Here is a 22436-nt window from a genome sequence, read left to right as displayed (position 1 = left end):
AGAAGCTGTCCTTTGAGCTTGGTGGCATGTGCTTTCAGGCTTTTGTATCTTCTGGTCTGATGGGTGAGGTCTTTGATTACGCTGAGCTGTGTCCATGGAGGGGAGGCTGCTTTCTGTGATATGCTGAACTGTGTCAGTTTCTGAGACCATGACATGAGACGTAGGATCAGAATTGGCCTCAACTCTGCAGGTTTTGCATTGTAAAAATGGTACTGAGTTGTGATACATTTAGGTTTCTGCTATGTACCAGGCCTCATGTACTGTCTCTGAAAATCTTAATACTTTCTGGCTTTGTGTAGTTTCCCTGCACATCCTAATAATTTCCTCCAATTGTGTTTTCCAGTTTTCTCCCACAACCCCTATCTGCCTACTCATTGCATTGTTCCCAACTTGAAGGGACAGTGTCAGTGCTTGTAATTCATCAGATGACCACCAGAGGGTATGAGATTGCAGGAATTGACTTGGTTGCTTATGGTGAACCTTGTATCCAGTTCTGGGCCTGTAGTCAGGGAGAATTCTGTTCTGTGAATTTGGGGTGACCCCATGTGGATGTGTGTTTGAGCATGCACAGGGATCTATCGCTCCGTGTTGGGTCTTCATTAAAGTCCAGTACAGCGGACAGTTGTGTGACGTGTGGCCAAGTGGTTAGGGCATTGGGCTCACGATCTGAGGGTCGTGGGTTCGAGTCTCGGCCAAGGCAGTGTGTTGTGTCTTTGAGCAAGGCACTTAACCACACACTGCTCCAGTCCACCCAGCTGAGAATGGGTACTGGCAAATGCTGGGAGTTAACCTCGCGATAGACTGGCATCCTATCGGGGGGTGGGGGGAGTCTCGTACTCTCAGTCGCTTCACGCCACAGAAACCGACATAAGCACCGGCCTGATAGACAACAAGGCTCGGGACAGACTTTAACTTTAACAGTGGACAGTTCCTTGGAAGGGCAAGGCCTTGCAAGGGCTTTCCCTTGATAGTACACTCAGTGGCCACTTTATTAGGTACAAAAATGGAATTCGATATGGCCTTCTCCTGCTGTAGCCCATTCACTTAAAGGTGACACATGTTGTGGGTTCAGAGATGCTCTTCTGCACACCACTGTTGAAATGTGGGTATTTGAGTTACTGTCACCTTCCTGTCAGCTTGAACCAGTCTGCCATTCTCCTCTGACCTCTCTCATTAACAAGACAGAGCTACCACTCACCAGATGTTTTTTGTTTCTCATGCCATTACCTGAAAACTCTCAAGACTGTTGTGCATGAAAATCCCAGGAGATCAGCAGTTTCTGAGATACTCAAACCACCATGTCTGGCACCAACAATCATCCTATGGTCAAAGTCATTCCGCATTCTAATGTTTGGTCTGAACAACAGCTGAACCTCTTGACCATGTCTGCACATAGCTGCCACATGATTGGCTGATTAGACATTTACATTAATGAGCAGATGTACCTAATAAAGTAGCTACTGAGTGCATTTTATTCCCGAGTGTTAAATTTGACCCATTTCAGTGTAGGGACCAATGACCAATATTGAATGCAGCTTGCTCCTTGTTCTAATAACGTGCAGCATCTCAACTAGGCTGGTCACCTGCTCCCCAGCCCAAATAATTGGCAGCGTTGGGGCAGTTGAGAAGGCCGCCAAGGTGTCCTGCATGAGACACGGGGTAGTGGCGGGTGGCGGTTGCTGCCAGTGGTCTGGTCATTGTGTCCCTACTGAGCCACCTACTTCTTCACAGCGGCGTATCAAATGGGTCCAGGCCTGGTTAAGTGTCGGACACAATGAAGGCCAGTATGTCCAATGTCCGGTGAAGAGAGGGCCCTTCTGTGAACTTTAGGAACCAGTCTTCTTCTTAAGGTCATCACCCCTACTGGGACATAGACCACCAACAGCAGCTCGACAGAGTCCTCTGTCTTGGGGCCAGTCTTTCAAACTGTTCCCAGATAGCCCATCTTAAAATTCTCCTACCACGAATGAGGCTTTGGAGCTCTTGTTGGTGTTTCTGTAGCTCTGGGATTTTATGGGATGGGGTTGCTAGCCCCATGCCCTACCCTCCTCCTTGGGAACCAGTACTTGAGGTTTTTGTTCATAGAGCTATGGTGGGTAGCGTCTGCTCTTGGTGCTCTGACATTACAGGCATTGATTGAAGCTGGACATGGATGTCTGAAATGATAACACTGTTTCTCCAAACGCATTGCCTACCTTGCTGAGTTTATTTCGGATATGCTGTATCTGCTTTTTTTTTTGCTTTTGGGGCATGTAGTTTGATTGGAATTGGTTTATTAATGTCACACGTACCGGGATACATTGAGATGCCTGTAACTTCCTGTCTCAGTACACAGTGCCTGCCCACCATGTCACTCTTCACTGTCTAAAATGGATGTTGTTTACATGGACTTTGACAAGGTCCCACATGGGAGCTTCGTCTAGAAGGGTTAGTCGCTCAGCATTCAAGATGAGGTAGTAAATAAGATTAGGCATTGACTTCAAAGAAGAAGCCAGATAGTGGTAGTAGATGGTTACCTCTCTGACTGGAGGTCTGTGAATAATGGAATGCTACAGGGATCGGTGCTGGGTCCATCGCTGCCTGTTCGGCAGATTTGGTGATGACTCCAAGATTAGGGGTGTACTGGACAACAAGGAAGACTATCAAAGCTCACAGTGGGACCTGGACCCTTTGGGAAAAATGGGCTGTAGTGTTCTATGAATTGATAACTAAAGGTTTTTTTTTCTTTCGTTCCTGCAGGCTTTCAACCAACTCAACATGCCACCTCCGTTCATGCCGCCATTCCCACCACTGCATCCTCCACCCTACGCACCGGTCAGCCAGCCAGCCCCACCGTACATCATGCAGGGGAACATCCCACTGATCGGCTCCACTCCTGTGCCTCCGTTGCTCCCACAGCCCACCTACCAGGCTGGGACGGTTCCTGCTTCAACACCAGCTCCAGAAACACACGTGTCGCAAGTGGAAGGGAACCTGGATGCCGATAACAAAACCAGTGAGGACAAGACTCAGAACGAGAATGTAAGACCAAAAGAAAATTAGGTCACTCAGCCCTTTGAATCTGCTCTGCCATTCCATCACTGCTGATTTATTAAACCTCTCAACCTCATTCTTCTGCCTTCTCTTCATAACCTTTGCCATCCTGACTAATCAAGAACCTATCAACCTCCACTTTAAATATATCCAATGACGACCTCCACAGCTGTTTGTGGCAATGAATTCCATAGATTCACTACCCTTTGACTAAAGAAATTCCTCCTCATCTCTGTTCTAAATGGACATCCCTCTACTCTGAGGCTGTGCCCTCTGGTCCTAGACTCCCTCACTACAGGAAACATCCTCTGCATATCCACTCTGTCTAGGCCTTTCAATAATCGATAGTTTTCAATGGGATTCCCCCTTCATTCTTCTCATCTCCAGCGAGTTGATGCCCAGAGCCGTCAAACACTCCTCATACGTACATCATTAACCCTTTCTTTCACAGAATCATTCTCATGAACTTCATCTGGTTTCTCTCCAGTGTAAGAGATGGGGGACAGAAAGAGAGAGGGGATGTTTGGGAAGAGGGAGAAGAAGGGAACATGTAAGGGAGAGAGTGAAAAAATGAGTGGTGGTGATACTATATTCAGCTGTCAGAGCCTGATGATATTTCATCTGGTTTCTCTCCAGTGTAAGAGATGGGGGACAGAAAGAGAGAGGGGATGTTTGGGAAGAGGGAGAAGAAGGGAACATGTAAGGGAGAGAGTGAAAAAATGAGTGGTGGTGATATTATATTCAGCTGTCAGAGCCTGATGATATTTCCGTCTGACCTGTTACCTCTCGTCACCCCAACTCCCAGAATCCTCCGCCCACCCATTTACAGCAGGCACAGTAGCATAGTACAGGCCACTGACCAGGGTTCAATTCCACCCACACGGTCACAGGGACAATGTACAAACTCCTTAGAGACAGCAGTGATAATTGTATAGTATGCCATTTACAGGTGCTGTATCAGTGCTTCGCTAATTGCTACACTATCGTGCCAGCCCCAGTTTGCTTCATTATTTATAGGTTTATTGGTTTATTAATGTCACATGCACGGAGATACAATGAGAAGCTGGTTTCTACGGATCGAATCGTTACACAGTGCATTGAGCCAGAACAAGGTAACACAATAACAACACAGAATAAAGTGCACAAGCTACTGAAAAAAGTGCAGTACAGGTAAATGATAAAATGCAAGATCATAATGAAGTAGATCATGGCCAAGAGTCCATCCTATCGTACAAGAGTCTCTGAGGGGTGGAAGGTAGAAGCTGTCCCTGAGCCTGGTGGATCATGCTTTCAGGCTTTTGTATCTTCTGCTGAATTGGGGGGGGGGAAGAGAAGAAAGACTGGGTGAGGTCGTTGATTTTGTTGGCTGTTTGACTGAGGCAGCAAGAAATAGAGTCCATTAAGGGGATCCCTTGTGTCCTGGCAACATCTTTGTAAATCTTTTCTGCACTTCTAGTTTAACAACATCATTCTTATACCAGGAAGACCAGAACTGTAAACAGTTGGTCAGACTCACCAACGACTTATACCAGAAAAGAATGTATAAGCTCCTATACTCAGTACCTTGACTGATGAATGCCAGCGTGCTAAATGCCTTCACCACTCTGTCTATCTGTGACTCTGCTTTCAATGAGTTATACACCTGTACTCCTAATTTCCTCTGTTTCATCACACTGCCTAGTGCCCTACCAAGTACTACACTAAAATGCATCACCTCACACTGCATTGAAATCCACTTGGCGCTCCTCGGCCCACTTTCCAATATCAACCCGTAATCCACGGGAAATAGATTCTGTTGTAGTTCTTCAAGCTGTCTCTGTTGTGTATTAGTTTACACAGTGTGGACGAGCTCAGCAGGCCAGGCAGCATCTTTGGATGGGACAAGTCCCTTCATCAGGACTGGAAAAGAAGGGGGAAGATTTTATGCACGATGTTGAGAATTAGTTTCTTGTTTAATTGTAGAATGATATTCTTTATTAGTTGTTAGTTTATGAGTTTATAAATGTCACATGTATGGAGATGCAGTGAAAAGTTGGTCTTGCATCCTGTTTATACAGATGAAACCATTGCACAATGCATTGAGCGAGAACAAGGAGAAACAATAACAATACAGAATAAGGTGTCACAGTTACAGTGGGATAGAAGCTGTCCTTGAGCCTGGTGGTACATGCTTTCAGGCTTTTGTACTTTCTAGCCGATGGGAGAGGTGGTAAGATATAGGAGCAGGTTTAGGCCATTTGGCACATCGTGTCTGTTCTGCAATTTCATCATGGCTGATCCAGTTTTCCTCTCAGCCCCAGTCTCCACCTTCTACCTGTATCCTTTCATGCCCTGACCAATCAAGAATGTATGAACCTCTGCCTTAAATATACATCAGGACTTGACTCCACAGCTGCTTTTGGCAAAGAATTCAACAGATTCACCACTCTCTGGCTAAAGAGATTCATTCTCACTTCTGTTCTAAAGGGATGTCCCTCTATTCTGAGGCTGATCTTAGACTCTCCCACCATAGGAAACATCCTCTCCACATTCACTCTATCGAGGCCTTTCACAATTCAATAGGTTTCAATGAGGCCCTAGAGTCATCGAACACTCTTCATATGAGAAGCCATTCAATCCTGGAATCATTTTCGTGAACCTCCTTTGAACCCTCTCCAGTTCCAGCACATCCTTTCTAAGATAAGGGGTCCAAACCTGCTCACAATACTCCAAGTGAGGCCTCACCAGAGCTTTCCAAAGTTTCAACAATGCATCCTTGCTTTTATATTCTAGTCCTCTTGAAATGAATGCTAACATCACATTTGCCTTCCTCACCACAAACTCAACTGCAAATTAACCTTCAGGGAGTCCTTTTGCACTTCAATTTTTTTTTGTATTTTCTCTCCATTTAGAAAATAGTCAACACTTGCATTCCTTCTACCAAAGTGCATGACCATACATTTTCTGACACTATTCCATCTGTCATTTCTTTGGCCATTCTAATCTAAGTCCTTCTGTAGCCTCTTTACTTCCTTAAAACTACCTGCCCCTCCACCTATCTTCATATCGCCTGAAAACTTTGCAACAAAGCCATCAATTATCCAAATTACTGACATACAACTTAAAAAGAATCAGTCCCATCACAGACCCCTGTAGAACATCGCTAGTCACCAGCAGCCAGACAGAAAAGGTTCTCTTCATTCCCACACTTTGTCTCCTGCCAATCAGCTAGTGCCTTCTCCACGCTAGAATCTTTCTTGTGATACCATGGGCTCATAGCTTGTTAAACAGCCTCATATGTGGCACCTTGTCAAAGGCCTTCTGAAAATCCAAGTACACAACATCAACCGGTTGTCCTTTGTCTGTCCTGCTTGTTACTTCTTCATAGAATTCCAACAGATTTGCCAGGCATGTGCCTCCAAGTACCCTGAGACCTCATTCTTAATAATCAGCTCCAACATCTTCCCATCCACTAAGGTCAGACTAACTGGCCTATAGTTTCCTTTCTTCTGCCTCTCTGCCTTCTTAAAGAGTGGAGTGACATTTGCAATTTTCCAGTCTTCCGGAACCATTCCAGAATCTAGTGATTCTTGAAAGATCACTACCAATGCCTCCACGATCTCTTCAGCCACCTCTTTCAGAACTCTGGGGTGTAGCCATCTGGTCCTGGTCCAGGTCCAGATGTCTTATCTACCTTCAGACTTTTCAGTTTCCTAAGAACCTTCTGTCTAGAGAAGGGAGAAGAGGGAATGTCCGGGGTCTTTGACTATGTATCCATTTCTGAGATATGTCTGGCTGATGATGATGACGGAACAGCATGACATGTGCCGCTCATGGTGGAATAAGCTTTATTCTGTCTTGTCAGTGGTTTTCACTGGGGTGAATCCATGTTTAAGTTTGATCTGTGTTCTGCTCTTTGAAACTTTGCTTCTAGTCAAGGGCTTTCCTTCTTGTGTGTTGTCTTTCTCAGTTCACGGGGAGAGTATACAGCCTGTTCCAAGGAGCCTGTGATATGAATAATGAGTGCAGAAAGGGGGGGAGGCTGTCCACTCCTTAACAGTATCAATTATCTCCAGTCACTCTCCTGGGGTAGTTAGGGTTTACACTATCTTTCTAGTCACTCTCCTGGGGTAGTTAGGGTTTACACTGTCTCTCCAGTCACTCTCCTGGGGTAGTTAGGGTTTACACTATCTCTCCAGTCATTCTCCCGGGGTAGTTAGGGTGTACACTATCTCTCCAGTCACTCTCCTGGGGTAGGAAGGTTTATGATTGTCTACAAAAGGTGCTAATATTAAACTTTCCTTTCAGTATATAAAGAAATTGCACGTGCAGGAGAGAGCTGTTGAAGAGGCAAAGTTAGCACTGAAGCCGTATTACCAGAATAAGGAGATCACCAAAGAGGAGTACAAAGAGATCCTGCGTAAAGCGGTACAGAAGGTAAGACCTGAGTGCATCAAGCGTTGGATGTGTGGCGGCAGCTGGTCCTGATATCTGACCACTGTAAGCATTCATAGTAGGGGAATCTCCAAACCATCATTGAAACAGTGTTCGTTAGGGTCTGTTGACTGCTTAGCTGATCATTGAATTTAAAAGTGAGGGAACGTGGCTGTGTTGAGAATTTGAAAATAGAAAATGATCCTTCTCCAATCAAAGTGTGAAAGTCACAGAGAGGCAGAGTGTGTACCTGAATAACCACCAGGCTACTGCTGTCCATTGGAAAGGGATACCTCTGTCCTGGTCTGGGCCAGCCCACCTCTTCCTATCTGTTCTACTGTGCCAGCTGACATTCTTCACTTGAGTTTGATTGTTGGAGGGTTAGAGAGGTAGAGTGGGGAGCTGAGGCTTTGGCTAAAGAGGCAGAGACTAAGGTCTTCTGTGAAGTTATTTTTTCATTCTTTCTGATTGCACAGTTGGAGAAGTGGAAATGGCAGAGGTGTTCTCCTCTTGTTCAATGTGGGAAGTCTGGGTGTCCTCCAGTGCCTGTGATGATGAAGAAGAGCATCAGGTTGCAGCTCCTTACAGGTGGTATTAGGGAACTGGAGCTGGAGCTGGATGACCTACGGATCTTTCGAGAGCCTGAGAGGTTGATTGACAGGAATTACTGGTGGGCATTCACACCTAGTGTGCAAGAGGCAGCTAGCTGAGTGACCATGAGGAGAGAGTAAGGACCAGGCAGACGGTGCAGGGAGCTCCAATGGTTGTTACCCTCAATAATAAGTCTATCCTTTGGATATGGTTGGAGAGACAACCTACCAGGGGAAAACCACAGCGGTCCTGATCAGTGGTTATGAGAAAGGTTGATGAAGGAAAGGCTGTGGGCTGTGGGCGTTGTTGACAGTAGCAAGGACTTTGACAGGGGAAGGTGGGCCAGAAAGCTGAGTCATTTGGCATTCAGAATGAGGTAGTAAATTGAATTCAACATTGTCTTTGCGGGATAAGTCATAGAGTGTTTGTAAATGGTTGCCTCTCTAATTTGAGTCATATGGCTAGTGGTGTGCTGCAGGAATCGGTGTTGGGTCTGTTGTTTATCATCTCTATCAACGATCTGGATGATAATGTAATAAATTAGATGAGCGTATTTGCAGGTGACACCAAAATTGGGCGAGTAGTGGGAAGAGTGAGGAGGACTATCAATGCTTGCAATGGGGGGATCTGGACCAGCTGGAAAAATGAGCTGAAAAATGGCAGATGAAACTTAATGCAGACCAATGTGAGATGTGGCGCTTTGGGAGGACAAATCAGGGTAGGGCTTACATGTTGAGCGGTAGGACACTGAGGAGTGTGGTAGAACAGAGGGATCTGGGAACTCCTTGAAAACTTGTTCTCAGTAAGACAGCAGTGCACTTGAATGCAGCGACTTCTGTGGGGCCAACCAAAGACTTATTGTTTTTTTTTAAACACATCTATTATGATTGCAAGACTCTGCTGGACATTAAGGACTGCAAGTCTACCCCATCAGCCAGTTGCTTGTTGGTGGTGAAACTGACGGAGCTGGACTTGGTGCGGATTGTACTGCTGCCTGTGTCAAAGAGCAGTTGGTGCATGAAAGTGGTGTGGACATTGGTAATGTGGAATTCTGCAAATTTGATTCACTGTTTCATTGGCGAACGACGGGAGAGCTGAGCAGCCTTGGTGTAGCAAGAACTAGGCCTCAAACTGTGGGTTCACTATTTCCAGTGAGAGAGACATCGGAGTCACTGTGCTCCACCGGCGTACCGGAGGTGGTGTGGCGTGGTGTCCATGGTGAAGTCAGTGTTACCCTCCTATGTTCACACAGCAGAAGACAGGATGTATCGTGTTCAACAGCAGACTGCTGCAATATTCATGGACTCAGTGACTTGAACTGTTTTTTTTGTGTGACTGTATTTTACTGCCATCTTGTATGTGCCTTCTACTGTGAATGACTGTTGGTAATGTGTTCTGCACCTTGGTCCCAGAGTAACACCTATCTTGGGCTGTATTCATGGGTATTCATGTATGGTTGAATGACAATTGAACTTGAACTGAAAGTTGGTGTCACAGGTAGATAGAATTGTAAAGAGAATTTTTGGCACATTGGATTTTGTAAGTCAAGGCATTGAGTACAGGAGTTGAAATGTTATGTTGAAATGTATAAAACATTGGTGAGGCCTAATTTAGAGTATTGAGTGCAGTTTTGGTCACCAACCAACAGGAAAGATAGCAAAAAGCTTAAGAGTGTGGGAAAAATATACAGGTAATGTTGCTGGGATTGAGAACCTGAGTAACTGGGAAAGACTGAATATACAGGGAATGTTGCTGGGATTGAGAACCTGAGTAACTGGGAAAGACTGAATATACAGGGAATGTTGCTGGGATTGAGAACCTGAGTAATAGGGAAAGACTGAATAGGATAGGGCTTTATTCCTTGAAATATAGGAGAATGAGGGGAGGTTTGATAGTGGGATACAAAATGATGGAGGATATAGATCGGGTAAATGCTTACAGACGTTTTTCCCTCAGGTTGGGTGAAAGGTGAAATATTTATGGGGAACCTAAAAGGGAATATCTTTGCTCAGAGAGTGGAATGAGCTTCCAGCAGAATTAGCGAATGCAGATTCAATTGTAACATTAAGAGAAGTTTATCTAAGTACATGGGAGTGGTGTGGAGGGTTGTGGTCTGGGTGCAGGTCAATAGGACAAGACAGTTAAGAGACAACCAGTTACTATGGGACCACAGTACATACAGGGTCTTCAACAGACTTCTCTCACAGTTACTGTGGGTCCATAAGGCTGTAAGACATAGGAGCAGAATCAGGCCATTCAGCCCATCGAATCTGCTCCACCATTCCAGATCCCACTCAACCCCATACACCTGCCTTCTCATCACATCCTTTGATGCCCACTGATCAGGAAACGATCAACTTCCCCCTTAAACATACACACGGACTTCCACCACAGTGTAACATGGCAGTCTACAACTTTACTACTCTGGCGAAAAAAGAATCATCCTTAGCTCTGTTCTAAAGGGTTGCCCCTCAATTTTGTGGCTGTGCTCTCTAGTTCTGGACACCCCCAGCGTGTACAGGCCCAAAGCTGCCAAATGCTCCTCATACGTTAGCTCCTTCATTTCCAGAATCATCCTCGTGAGCCTCCTCTGGGCTCTCTCCCATGACAACACGTCCTTTGTGAGATATGAGGCCCAAAACTGTTGACAGTGCTCTAAGTGGGGCCTGACTAGTGTCTTATAAAGCCTGAGTCCTGCTGTAATCGCATTGCTTCCTCAGCACTCCCTACCCCTCCACCTATCTCAGCATTACCTACCCCTCCACCTATCTCAGCACTACCTACCCCTCCACCTATCTCAGCACTCCCTACTCCTCCCCCTATCTCAGCACTCCCTACCCCTCCACCTATCTCAGCACTCCCTACTCCTCCACCCATCTCAGTACTCCCTACTCCTCCACCTATCTCAGCACTCCCTACCCCTCCACCTATCTCAGCATTACCTACCCCTCCACCTATCTCAGCACTCCCTACCCCTCCACCTATCTCAGCATTACCTACCCCTCCACCTATCTCAGCACTCCCTACCCCTCCACCTATCTCAGCACTCCCTACCCCTCCACCTATCTCAGCACTACCTACCCCTCCACCTATCTCAGCACTCCCTACCCCCCACCTATCTTTGTATCATCCACTAACTTTCCCACAAACCCATCAATTCCATTATCAAAATCATTGACAAACAATATGAAAAATAGCAGTCCCAGTGCTGACCCCTGAGGAACACCGCTAGTCACAGGCAGCCAACCAGAAAGGTCCCCTTTTGTTTCCCCCTCGCTGCCTCCTGCCTGTCAGCCATTCCGCTATCCATGCCAGTATCTTTCCTGTAACGCCATAGGATTTTATCTTGTTAAGCAGCCTCATGTGTGGCACCTTATTGAACACCTTCTGGAAAAATCCAAGTAAATGACATCCACTGCCTCTCCTTTGTCCACTCTGCTTGTTACTTCCTCAAAGAACTCCAACAGATTTGTCAGGCAAGGTTTCCCTTCACAGAAGCCATGCTGACTTTGACTAGTGATCTTTTACCATTAGTTTCCAAGTACCTCGAAACTTCATCCTTGATAATAGATTCCAACACTTTCCCAACCACTGAGGATAGGTTAACTAGCCTATAAAAATGCTTCCTTTTGCCTTCTTCCCTTCTTAAAGAGTGGAGTGAAATATGCAATCTTCTAATCCTCCAGCATCATGCTAGAATCAAGTGATTCTTGAAAGGTCATGACCAATGCATCTGTTATCTCTTCAGCAACCTCCCTCAGGACTCTGGGATGTAGTCCATCTGGCCCAGGTGACTTATCCACCTTAAGACCTTTGAATTTGCCTAGCACTTTTTCCTTTGTAATAACAATGCCACTGACTCCTGTTTCCTGACATTCACGGTCCTCAGCCACTCACTGCTAATGTCTTCCACAGTGAAGGCAGATGCAAAGTACCCATTAGGTTCATTTGCCATTTCTTTGTCCCCCATTACTACCTCACCAGTATCATTTTCCAGTAGTCCAATATCCACTCTCACCTCCCTTTTACCCTTCATATTACTGAAAAGACTTGGCACCCTGCTTTATATTATTGGCTAGTCTGCCCTCATATTTCATCTTTTCCCTTATAGCTTTCCTAGTTGCCTTTTGTTGGATTTTAAAAGCTTCTCAATCATCCAACATCCCACTAACTTTTGCTACCTTGCATGCCCTTTACTTGGCTTGTATGCAGTCCTTAACTTCCTTTATTAGCCATGGTTGCGTCCCTGCCATTTGAGAACTTCTTCCTCTGTGGGACATATCTATCCTGCACCTTGTGAACTATTCCCAGAAACTTCGGCCATCTCTGCTTTGCCGTCATTCTGCCAGTATCCTCCTCCAATCCATCTGGACAAGCTCCTCTCTCATGTCTCTTTAATTCCCTATATCCCATTGTGATACGGATACATGTGAGTTATGCTTCTGCCTCTCAAACTGCAGTATGAATTCAATCAGATTATAATTATTGCATCCTAAGGGGTTCCTTTACATTAAGCTCCCTAATAGGATCTGGATTATTGCACAACACCCGATCTATGATAGCCTTTCATCAAGTAGGTTCAAGCTCAAACTGCTCTAAAAAGCCATCTCTCTTGCGATCTGACACCAATTTGATATCCCCAATCCCCTTGCATATTGAAGTCCTCCAGTACAATTGTGACATTACCCTTATTACATGCCTTTTCCATTGAAATCTCAACCCCACATCTTGGCTACTATTTGGAGGCCTATATATGATTCCCATAATGTTTTCTTGACCTTTGCAATTTCTTAACTCCACCCACAAAGATTCCACATTTTCTGGCCCTATGTCACCTCTTACTAAAGATGTAATTCCATCTCTTACCAGTAGAGCCACACCATTGCCTATGCCTTCCTGCCTGTCCTTTCAATACAAACTATATTTTTGATGTTAAGCTCCCAACAATGACCACCTTTCAGCCACGACTCAGTGATGCCCACAATGTCGTACTAACCAATTTGTAATTGTGTAGTACCTACAGGGCCATCAGCAAACTTCCCTCACAGTTGCTGTGAGTCCACAGTACGAACAGGGCCATAAGCAAACTTCCCTCACCTCCCCGGTTACTGTGGGTCCACAGTACATACAGGGCGTGCAACAAACCTCTGACACCAGTTTCTGTGGGTTCATAGTACACGTAGGGTGTGCAACAAACCTTCCTCACCAAAAGTTTTAAGTAAGCTAGGTTGATTTTTACCACTAACTCATCACCGACTAACATTGGGTTTTCCCCACAGATTGATTAAGTAAGCATTTTAGTTTCCCCAGCTGCTAACAAAAGATTAGAACTTGAGGCTGTGTCTCAGCTGGTACAGAATGCTACTGTAGAATTTAGCTATCATTTCAAACAAACGCTTTCCCAATGAGTCAGTGAGGTGCTTCCTCTCCGTTGTTCCTTCAACACAGCAGCTGAGCAAAGTTCAAAGTAAATTTATTGTCAAAGTACCTCCAGTGTATCATACCATTTTTTTGCAGGTATTTACAGGGCAATGAAAGATGTACAGTAGAATTTTGCTAAAAATTGTACATAAATAGACAATTACTGGTTGGTTGTCCATCATATCCAACAATGATTGGGGACTTGTGTGGGAGAGTTTTTAAAGTGGAAAAGCTGTTAGACTGGGGCAGTTCCTCTCTCGACCTTGGAAGTCCAGGTCCAATGGTACGAGTAGCTGTCACAATTGGAGTCTTCCTTGGTAGCAGTGGATGACCATGACTTCTGTGCCCTGTCATGCCCTTTGCTCTCCACAGAGCTTGGCAGAACCGTCTTCCTGGCTGTTGGACCTCACAATTGATCTCATTGCATGGTCTGCCAGATCTGATTTCACATTAGGACAGGCATGTCCTTATCTCACCTGGTTTAGCCTGCCTGTCGAAGCAGTGTACCGGGGTGTGGCCACTGTCACGTGGAAACAACAACTTAGTCATAGTCATAGTCAACGAGACCTGGGTGTCATTATACACCAGTCATTGGAAGTGGGCATGCAGGTACAGCAGGCGGTGAAAAAGGCGAACGGTATGCTGGCATTTATAGCGAGAGGATTCGAGTACAGGAGCAGGGAGGTACTACTGCAGTTGTACAAGGCCTTGGTGAGACCACACCTGGAGTATTGTGTGCAGTTTTGGTCTCCTAATCTGAGGAAAGACATCTTTGCCATAGAGGGAGTACAAAGAAGGTTCACCAGATTGATTCCTGGGTTGGCAGGTCTTTCATATGAAGAAAGACTGGATGAACTGGGCTTGTACTCGTTGGAATTTAGAAGACTGAGGGGGGATCTGATTGAAACGTATAAGATCCTAAAGGGATTGGACAGGCTCGATGCGGGAAGATTGTTCCCGATGTTGGGGAGGTCCAGAACGAGGGGTCACAGTTTGAGGATAGAGGGGAAGCCTTTTAGGACCGAGATTAGGAAAAACTTCTTCACACAGAGAGTGGTGAATCTGTGGAATTCTCTGCCACAGCAAACTGTTGAGGCCAGTTCATTGGCTATGTTTAAGAGGGAGTTAGATATGGCCCTTGTGGCTACAGGGGTCAGGGGGTATGGAGGGAAGGCTGGGTTCTGTGTTGGATGATCAGCCATGATCATAATAAATGGCGGTGCAGGCTCGAAGGGCCGAATGGCCTACTCCTGCACCTATTTTCTATGTTTCTATGTTTATTGATCCCGGGAGAAACTGGTTTTCGTTACAGTTGCATTATAAATAATAAATAGTAATAAAACCATAATAGTTAAATAGTAATATGTAAATTATGCCAGTAAATTATGAAATAAGTCCAGGACCAGCCTATTGGCTCAGGGTGTCTGACCCTCCAAGGGAGGAGTTGTAAAGTTTGATGGCCACAGGCAGGAATGACTTCCTATGACGCTCTGTGTTGCATCTCGGTGGAAGCCACAGGTGAGAGCTGAGTGTCCAGTAGGGACCAAATGTGAGTGAGCCGACCCAGAATGGACACAACCTCCTTCACCAGAGGTGTTGCCCCTCCTTGGGCTCCCATACATCCCAGACGAGGACTGAGAAACACCAAAGCAGAAAGATAAAGCAAACTGTGTAAATAAAATAATATTGAAAACATGAGCTGTAGAGAGTCATTGAAAGTGAGTGTGTAGGTCAGTGTTGTGAGTGAATTTATCCACACTGGTTCAGCAGGTAAAAGCTTGATGCTTGGGCTCCTAGATGACAGATGCTGTTTTACTGTGGCAGTGCTCCTCGTAAATGTGCTTGATGGAGAGGGCTTTGCCTGCGATGGGCAAATAACCCAGTGGACAGGGGGACGTGAGTCCCGGTCTGGCAGAAACTCTCTCCCACTGCTGCTCTGACATCTGTCTTAATTGTGAGATATGTTGAGCGGACAACTTCCTTCCACTGTTGGATGTGTTACGTTTGATCAATTTGTCACATGGAAATTGAAACATATAGTGAAATGCACTGTTGCATCATTGAGCAACACAGACCCAGAATTGTGCTGGGGAAATCTGCAAGTGTCTACTTCCAGTACCAACGCTGCATGCCCAAAACTTACTAACCCGAACCCTAACCCTAACCCTAACCCTAATGAAGGCGTGGGCCAGATCAAAGTGGCAGGGTCGCGTGAAATTGAATCTCAAGTAAGCAGATCAAAAAGCACAAGAGGGCTGATTTGCCCACTGCCCGCATACTCTCAACCTAACCTAACAGTGACACGCTCTTCATTCGCCCGGTCGACAAAATGCCAAGAAAAAGCCCAGATGCCCAAACTGCGAGAGAGAACCAGAAAGTTAAACCCAAGCTGGGTCCACAGAAAACAAGTCACCACTAAACACAGGTGCAGAGACACCGAATGCCCAGTAAAGACTGTCAATTTAACCCATGCAATCCCAGGCATACAGATGCCAGGTAATGATGTTTAAAAACATCATTGCCCTCATAGTTACATGCCTCTGATTATCCTGGTCCATGGGAAAACACAAGCCGAGCTCGATCAACTCCGGCTGGGTCGCCTCGGGGAGGGTGTCTAATGATTAAAGACCCGAAACACCCCATGATCCGAGGATGCATTACTGATGATGTGTCCCAGTGCACACCCGGTTCATTGAACCAAGTGGTGTCGGACCACGATAATGAAAGGCATGGGCCAGATTCACCTGGCTTCACCACACAAGCCTATGCGCCATAGCATCTCATACCTCACCACTCCAAACTCTGCAGCCTTACCTCTCCCAGTCACACACACACATCCACCAGCCCAACACTCAAACCTAATCCTAAAGTCCAAGGGGGCACACCCCCCCACAAACCCTCGGCACATCCCGATTATCATGCCACACCCCCACAAACCCGAGGCACACCCCGACTAACCCTGGCCACACCCCCACAAACCCGATTACCTTTGTCAGGAGGGGCAAGATCCAAGAAAGGCAAGTGTTGGACCTGGTTAATGAAGGCGTGGGCCAGATCAAAGTGGCAGGGTCGCGTGAAATTGAATCTCAAGTAAGCAGATCAAAAAGCACAAGAGGGCTGATTTGCCCACTGCCCGCATACTCTCAACCTAACCCTAACCCTAACCCATATGTCTTTGGAAGGTGAGAGGAAACCAGAACACCTGGAAGAAAGCTACAAAGTCATGGGGAGAATATGCAAACTTCTTCCAGACAGTGGCTGGAATTGAACCTTGATCACAGGCGCTGTAAAGCATTTCACTAACCACTACGCTACCCTGCTGCCCCACCAACTACAGTGCTGCTAGCACAGTCAGAGCTGTCAGTTTATAGTGAGGATCCACAAACAGGTTCCAATTAACATATCGTTAATGTGTGGTGTTGGATAAGGAGTGGCTGTGCTGAGCAAATCCAGAGTAAATGTTACTAGACTATTTCCTCTCCCTCTTAAGCCCATCTCACCTACTGGGGCATAGGCCGACAACAGCAACTGGCCAGAGCCCTCTGTCCTGGGCCAGTCTTTCACTTTGTCCCCAGGTGTAACCCATCTTCTCTCCCAGGGATGATGGAACTTCCATTGGCATTTTTTGTAGCTCTGGGATGAGATTGTTAGCTCAACCGTTTTACTTTCACAGCCAGACTTAGGACGGTAAATGGCAGAGTTGCTGGAGTATTTACTATGTCCAGTGGTCAACAGTTGCATCACTCCGTCAGCCCTGGACTAATGGACTGTTGAACCCACCACAGTCCTCCTCCACAGCAAATATCATGTGTCAATTGGAACCTACACTGAGTAATCGTTGGCTTGCAGGTACAACAAGTTATTAAGAAGGCAAACAGAATGTTTGCCTTCTTTGCTAGAGGGACTGAATTCAAGAGCAGGGAGGTCATGATGCAACTATACAGGGTACTGGTGAGGCCGCACCTGGAGTACTGTGTGCAGTTCTGGTCTCCACACTTGAGAAAGGATATACTGGCTTTGGAGGCAGTGCAGAGGAGGTTCACCAGGTTGATTCCAGGGATGAAGGGGTTAACCTATGAGGAGAGATTGAGTTGCCTGGGACTATACTCTCTGGAGTTCAGAAGAATGAGAGGGTATCTTATAGAAACATACAAAATTTTGAAAGGGATAGATAAGATAGAAGTAGGAAAGTTGTTTCCATTGGTAGGTGAGACTAGAACTGGGGGGCATTGCCTCAAGATTCAGGGGAGAAGATTTAGGATGGAGATGAAGAGAAACTTTGGAAGGACAAACTCCAAGGCAGAGTACAAAGTAAATGGCAGGATACTTGGAAATGTGGAGGAGCAGAGGGATCTCAGGGTACATGTCCACAGATCCCTGAAAGTTGCCTCACAGGTGGATAGGGGTAGTTAAGAAAGCTTATGGGGTGTTAGCTTTCATAAGTCGAGGGATAGAGTTTAAGAGTCGCGATGTAATGATGCAGCTCTATAAAACTCTGGTTAGGCCACACTTGGAATACTGTGTCCAGTTCTGGTCACCTCACTATAGGAAGAATGTGGAAGCATTGGAAAGGGTACAGAGGAGATTTACCAGGATGCTGCCTGGTTTAGAAAGTATGCATTATGATCAGAGATTAAGGGAGCTAGGGCTTTACTCTCTGGAGAGAAGGAGGATGAGAGGAGACATGATAGAGGTGTACAAGATATTAAGAGGAATAGATAGGGTGGATAGCCAGCGCCTCTTCCCCAGGGCACCACTGCTCAATACAAGAGGACGTGGCTTTAAGGTAAGGGGTGGGAAGTTCAAGGGGGATATTAGAGGAAGGTTTTTTACTCGGAGAGTGGTTGGTGCGTGGAATGCACTGCCTGAGTCAGTGGTGGAGGCAGATACACTAGTGAAGTTTAAGAGACTACTAGACAGGTATATGGAGGAATTTAAGGTGGGGGGTTATATGGGAGACAGGGTTTGAGGGTCGGCACAACATTGTGGGCTGAAGGGCCTGTACTGTGCTGTACTATTCTATGTTCTATGTTCTATGAATCTGTTTTTCCCAGAGAGTGGTGAATCTGAGGAATTCTCTGCCCAGGGAAACAGTTGAGGCTTCTTCACTAAATATATTTAAGAAACAGTTAGATAGATTTTTACATAGCAGGGGAATTAAGAGTTATGGGGTAAAGGCAGGTAGATGGAGCTGAGTTTATGGACAGATCAGCCATGATCTTATTGAATGGTGGGCAGGCTCGATGGGTCTGATGGCCTACTCCTGCTCCTATTTCTTATGTTCTTATGTAGCCACATTGTTAGTTACAGAAATCGAACCCATTGATGTCTTTTGCTGCTGTAACCCATCTACTTTAAGGTTTGACGTGATGTGCATTCAGAGATGCTCTTCTGCACACCACTGTTGTAATGTGTAGTTATTTTAGTTACTGTCGCCTTCCTGTCAGCTTGAACCAGTCTGGCCATTCTCCTCTGATCTCTGTCATTAACAAACTGTTTTTGCTTATAGAACTGTTGTTAACTGGATTTTTTTTGTTTTTGTATGCACCATTCTCTATAAACACTAGAGAATGTTGTGCGTGCAAATCCTAGGAGATTAGCAATTTCTGAGATACTCAAGCCACCCTGACTAGCACCAACAATTACTCTGTAGTCAAAGTCACTTAGATCACATTTCTTCCCCATTCTGATGTTTGGTCTGAACAACAAATGAATCTCTTGGCCATGTCTGCATGCCTTTATGTATTGAGTTGCTGCTCATGATTGGCTGATTTGATATTTATATTAACTAGCAGGTGTGCAGTTGTACCTAATAAAGTGGCCAGTGATTTAATGTTTTAACACAAGGTTTAAGAAATATCTTTGTTTCACTCTGCAGATCTGTCACAGCAAGAGTGGTGAAATTAACCCAGTCAAGGTCGCTAACCTGGTGAAAGGTTACGTGGAGAAATACAAACACATTCGAAAGTACAAGAAGGGGGCAGAGGGAGAGCCCAGCAAAGAGACAGATGCGAAGGCTGAGGAAAGCTGAAGGCAGCGAAGTCTGCTTGGACAGACGGTTCATTGTGCAGTGTCTTTCCCGTAAATGTGGAGGACGCTAACTGTAACTCCAACCAACCGCAGTGCCATTGGCTGCAGCACCCAGACACTTTAAACTTAACGGTATTGTCAGTCAATGTGTAACCGCTCCCGAGAGAGAGGAAATAATCGGCCAGGAGAGCAGCTAGAACCTTCCTGCCTGCTTGGTTTTCTTGTACAATAGAACAAAGTTTCACACACTGTGATGATCTTCCCATGAATCTGGTTTGTAGACATTGCCTTTAGCATAACGTTCCTTTGACTTAAAATGGATTGAATACTTGAAAAGCTGTATAGTCAGTCTGATTTTGCCTGTAAAAGGTGAAAGTCTAAATAACTCAAGTTTATAAAACATCAGTCCCTTTTCAAACAGTCTCCTCATTCCTGGGTAAACCGTAACATACTTCGGCTTCTCAAAATCTGCTCTCAACTGCTTGTCATAAATCATAATTTAAAAGCCATAATTGCATCTTTTAATGCTGTAAATAATATTTGAAATTCATTTGTTAGAGAATTGGAGTGCTTTCTTTACCCAGTAAGAACAGTTCTGGGTTTGTGATTATAAAAATGCAGTGTAAATGGTTATTAATTCATGCTGGGTGTATTGTTTCTGTTTGCTTCATGTCTGAACGAACTTTACTTAAAGCCCGTGTACTAACACCTACCGAGTTGTGGCAGGGTTCTCACCATGTTCAGCACTTTTGTTGATTGTCCATCGTATCCGATTGTGACAGCAAATCAATGCGGGAAAGTTTTTAAAGTGGGAAAGCAGTTGGACTGGAGCAATTCCCTTCTTTCGTCCTCAGAAATCCGGCTCCAGTGGTACAAGTAGTCGTAACAAACTAGGGTCTTCTTTGGTTGCAGTGGATGACTGTGATGTCTTCTGTGCTTTGTCGTGCCCTTCACTGTCCACAAGGTGCTGCAGAACCACCTACCTGGTCGTTGGATGTCACTGTGGATCTCATCCACCCAATCTGCCAGAGCTGACTTCACATACTGGGATAGGCATGTCCCTGTCTCACTGGCGTCCCTCACCTGGTTTAGCCCGCCTGTTGAAGTGGTATACCAGAGTGTGGCCACTGTGGAGCCACCGGTAAGAGCTGAGTGTCGGTGGGGAACAAAGGTGAATGAACTGCCCCAGAACAGACAAGATAAGCCCCTTCGCCAAAAGCGCTACCCTTCCCAGGGCACTTCATACATTCCAGGTCTTAGTAACAAGGGAATATTCAGCATCTCAGCTCTGCAACAAGACAGAATCGAGACCTTCAGATCGCTAAACTTGTGAAACAAGGTCATGTGGGCGTGAGCATGTTACACAGGCCAATCCCTCAGACCCCACAAACCTGTTATCCAAGGACCAGAAGAGGCCACTCAGGCCCTTGATCTTGCTCTAGGATTCAGATATTATGTGATGTGCACACCAGCTGTTTACATGAGTTACCCTGAAGATCCTGTTAGCAAATCCTATACTGAGTGTGGCCCTAATAGTTTCCATTGCCAGAATCGGACTCAATTTAATGCCACTGGCATTTGTCGCGAAATTTGTTGTTTTGCGGCAGCAGTACAGTGCAATACATAATAATAAAACCATAAATTACAATAAGAAATATATATAACAATTTTAATAAGTAGTGCAAAAAGAGAAAATACAGTTCATGGGTTCACTGTCCATTCAGAAATCTGATGGTGGAGGGGAAGAAGCTGTTCCTGAAATGTTTGTGCGTGTGTGTGTGTCTTCAGGCTCCTGTACCTCCCCCCGATGGTATCAATGAGAAGAGGGCATGTCCTGGGCGATGGTGGCTTTTGATGATGGATGCTGCCTTCTAGAGACATCTGCTTTTGAAGATGTCCTTGATCCTGCAGAGGCTGGAGTCTCTGTTGCCCGATGGAACAGAGTCCCCACGTTGTTTGACCCTGAACATAAATAATAAGATTCTCAGTTTTTTCTTCCTTTTAAAATTCAAAGTATATTCGTTATCGAAGTATGAATGCCATATGAAAGGATTCAAAGTACACTTACTATCAAAATATGTAAATAGTATATGACCCTGAGATGTGCCTTCCTGCAGACAGCTACAAAACAGAGGGAAAGCTTGGAGCTTAAGATTCTTCTTAAGTTTGTATATGGTATATATATTTTGTTACACAACAGGCTATTGATGATGTTCGCTCTCAAGAACTTGAAGCTCTCAACTCTCTCAACCTCAGAACTACTGACAGGAGCACCAAGTCCCTTCTTGAAGTCACTATTCAGTTCTTTTCTTCTGCTGATACTGAGGGAAAGGTTGTTGTCATGACACCATGTCACTAAACTCTCTACCTCCTTTATGAACTCCTGTCTCATCATTGTTTGAGATTTGGCCCACTACGATGGTATTATCTGTAAATTTGCGGATGGAGTGGGAGCAGAAGCTCACCACACAGTTGTAGATGTACGAAGAGTAGAGTAAGGGGCTGAGGACATAACCTTCTGGAACACCGGTATTGAGAGTAATCGTGCCAGTGTTGTTGCCTCTCCTTACTGAATGTGGTCAGAGGTCAAGAATACAGTTGCAGAGGGAGATGATGAGACCCAGGCCCGAGTCTGGAGGGGAGTTTTTTGGGAATTATATTACTGAGGGCTGTAATTGAGCTGTAGTCAATTAACAATAGTCTAACGAAGGTGACTTTTCTGTCAAGATGCTTCAGGTATGAGTATTCACCAAATAGGAGACACAGGAGGCAGCAGATGTTGGAATCTGCTGGAGCAACTCAGCGGGTCAAACGGCATCTGTGCAGGGAAGAAATTGTCTCTCAAGACCCGCAGGGTAAGTTTATTATCAAAGTACTTGTAGGTGGTCATATACAGCCCTGAGATTCATTTTCTTGCGGGCATACTCAATAAATCAATGACCATAATG

At 45.4% G+C, this 22436-nt stretch overlaps 1 protein-coding gene across 4 annotated transcripts in view; it reads left to right on the top strand.

The window, feature by feature from the left end:
- Nucleotides 1-21046, top strand: part of phrf1 (PHD and ring finger domains 1) — a 225178-nt gene extending 204132 nt beyond the window's left edge. For 3 of the 4 annotated variants that reach the window (XM_063061550.1, XM_063061552.1, XM_063061551.1), the window contains 3 exons: nt 2740-3021; nt 7321-7449; nt 19337-21046. In XM_063061550.1, the coding sequence (XP_062917620.1) occupies nt 2740-3021; nt 7321-7449; nt 19337-19489 (564 nt within the window). In that variant the 3' untranslated portion in view covers nt 19490-21046. The remainder of the gene's footprint in view (nt 1-2739; nt 3022-7320; nt 7450-19336) is intronic. The other variant, XM_063061549.1, reaches the window with a different exon arrangement.
- The last annotated feature ends 1390 nt before the right edge of the window (nt 21047-22436 follow it).

This window comes from Mobula hypostoma, chromosome 11, assembly GCF_963921235.1.
Source record: "Mobula hypostoma chromosome 11, sMobHyp1.1, whole genome shotgun sequence".
Classification (NCBI taxonomy): Eukaryota; Metazoa; Chordata; class Chondrichthyes; order Myliobatiformes; family Myliobatidae; genus Mobula; species Mobula hypostoma.
Note: the sequence above shows the minus strand (reverse complement) of the source record. Positions and strands in the feature narration are given on the sequence as shown.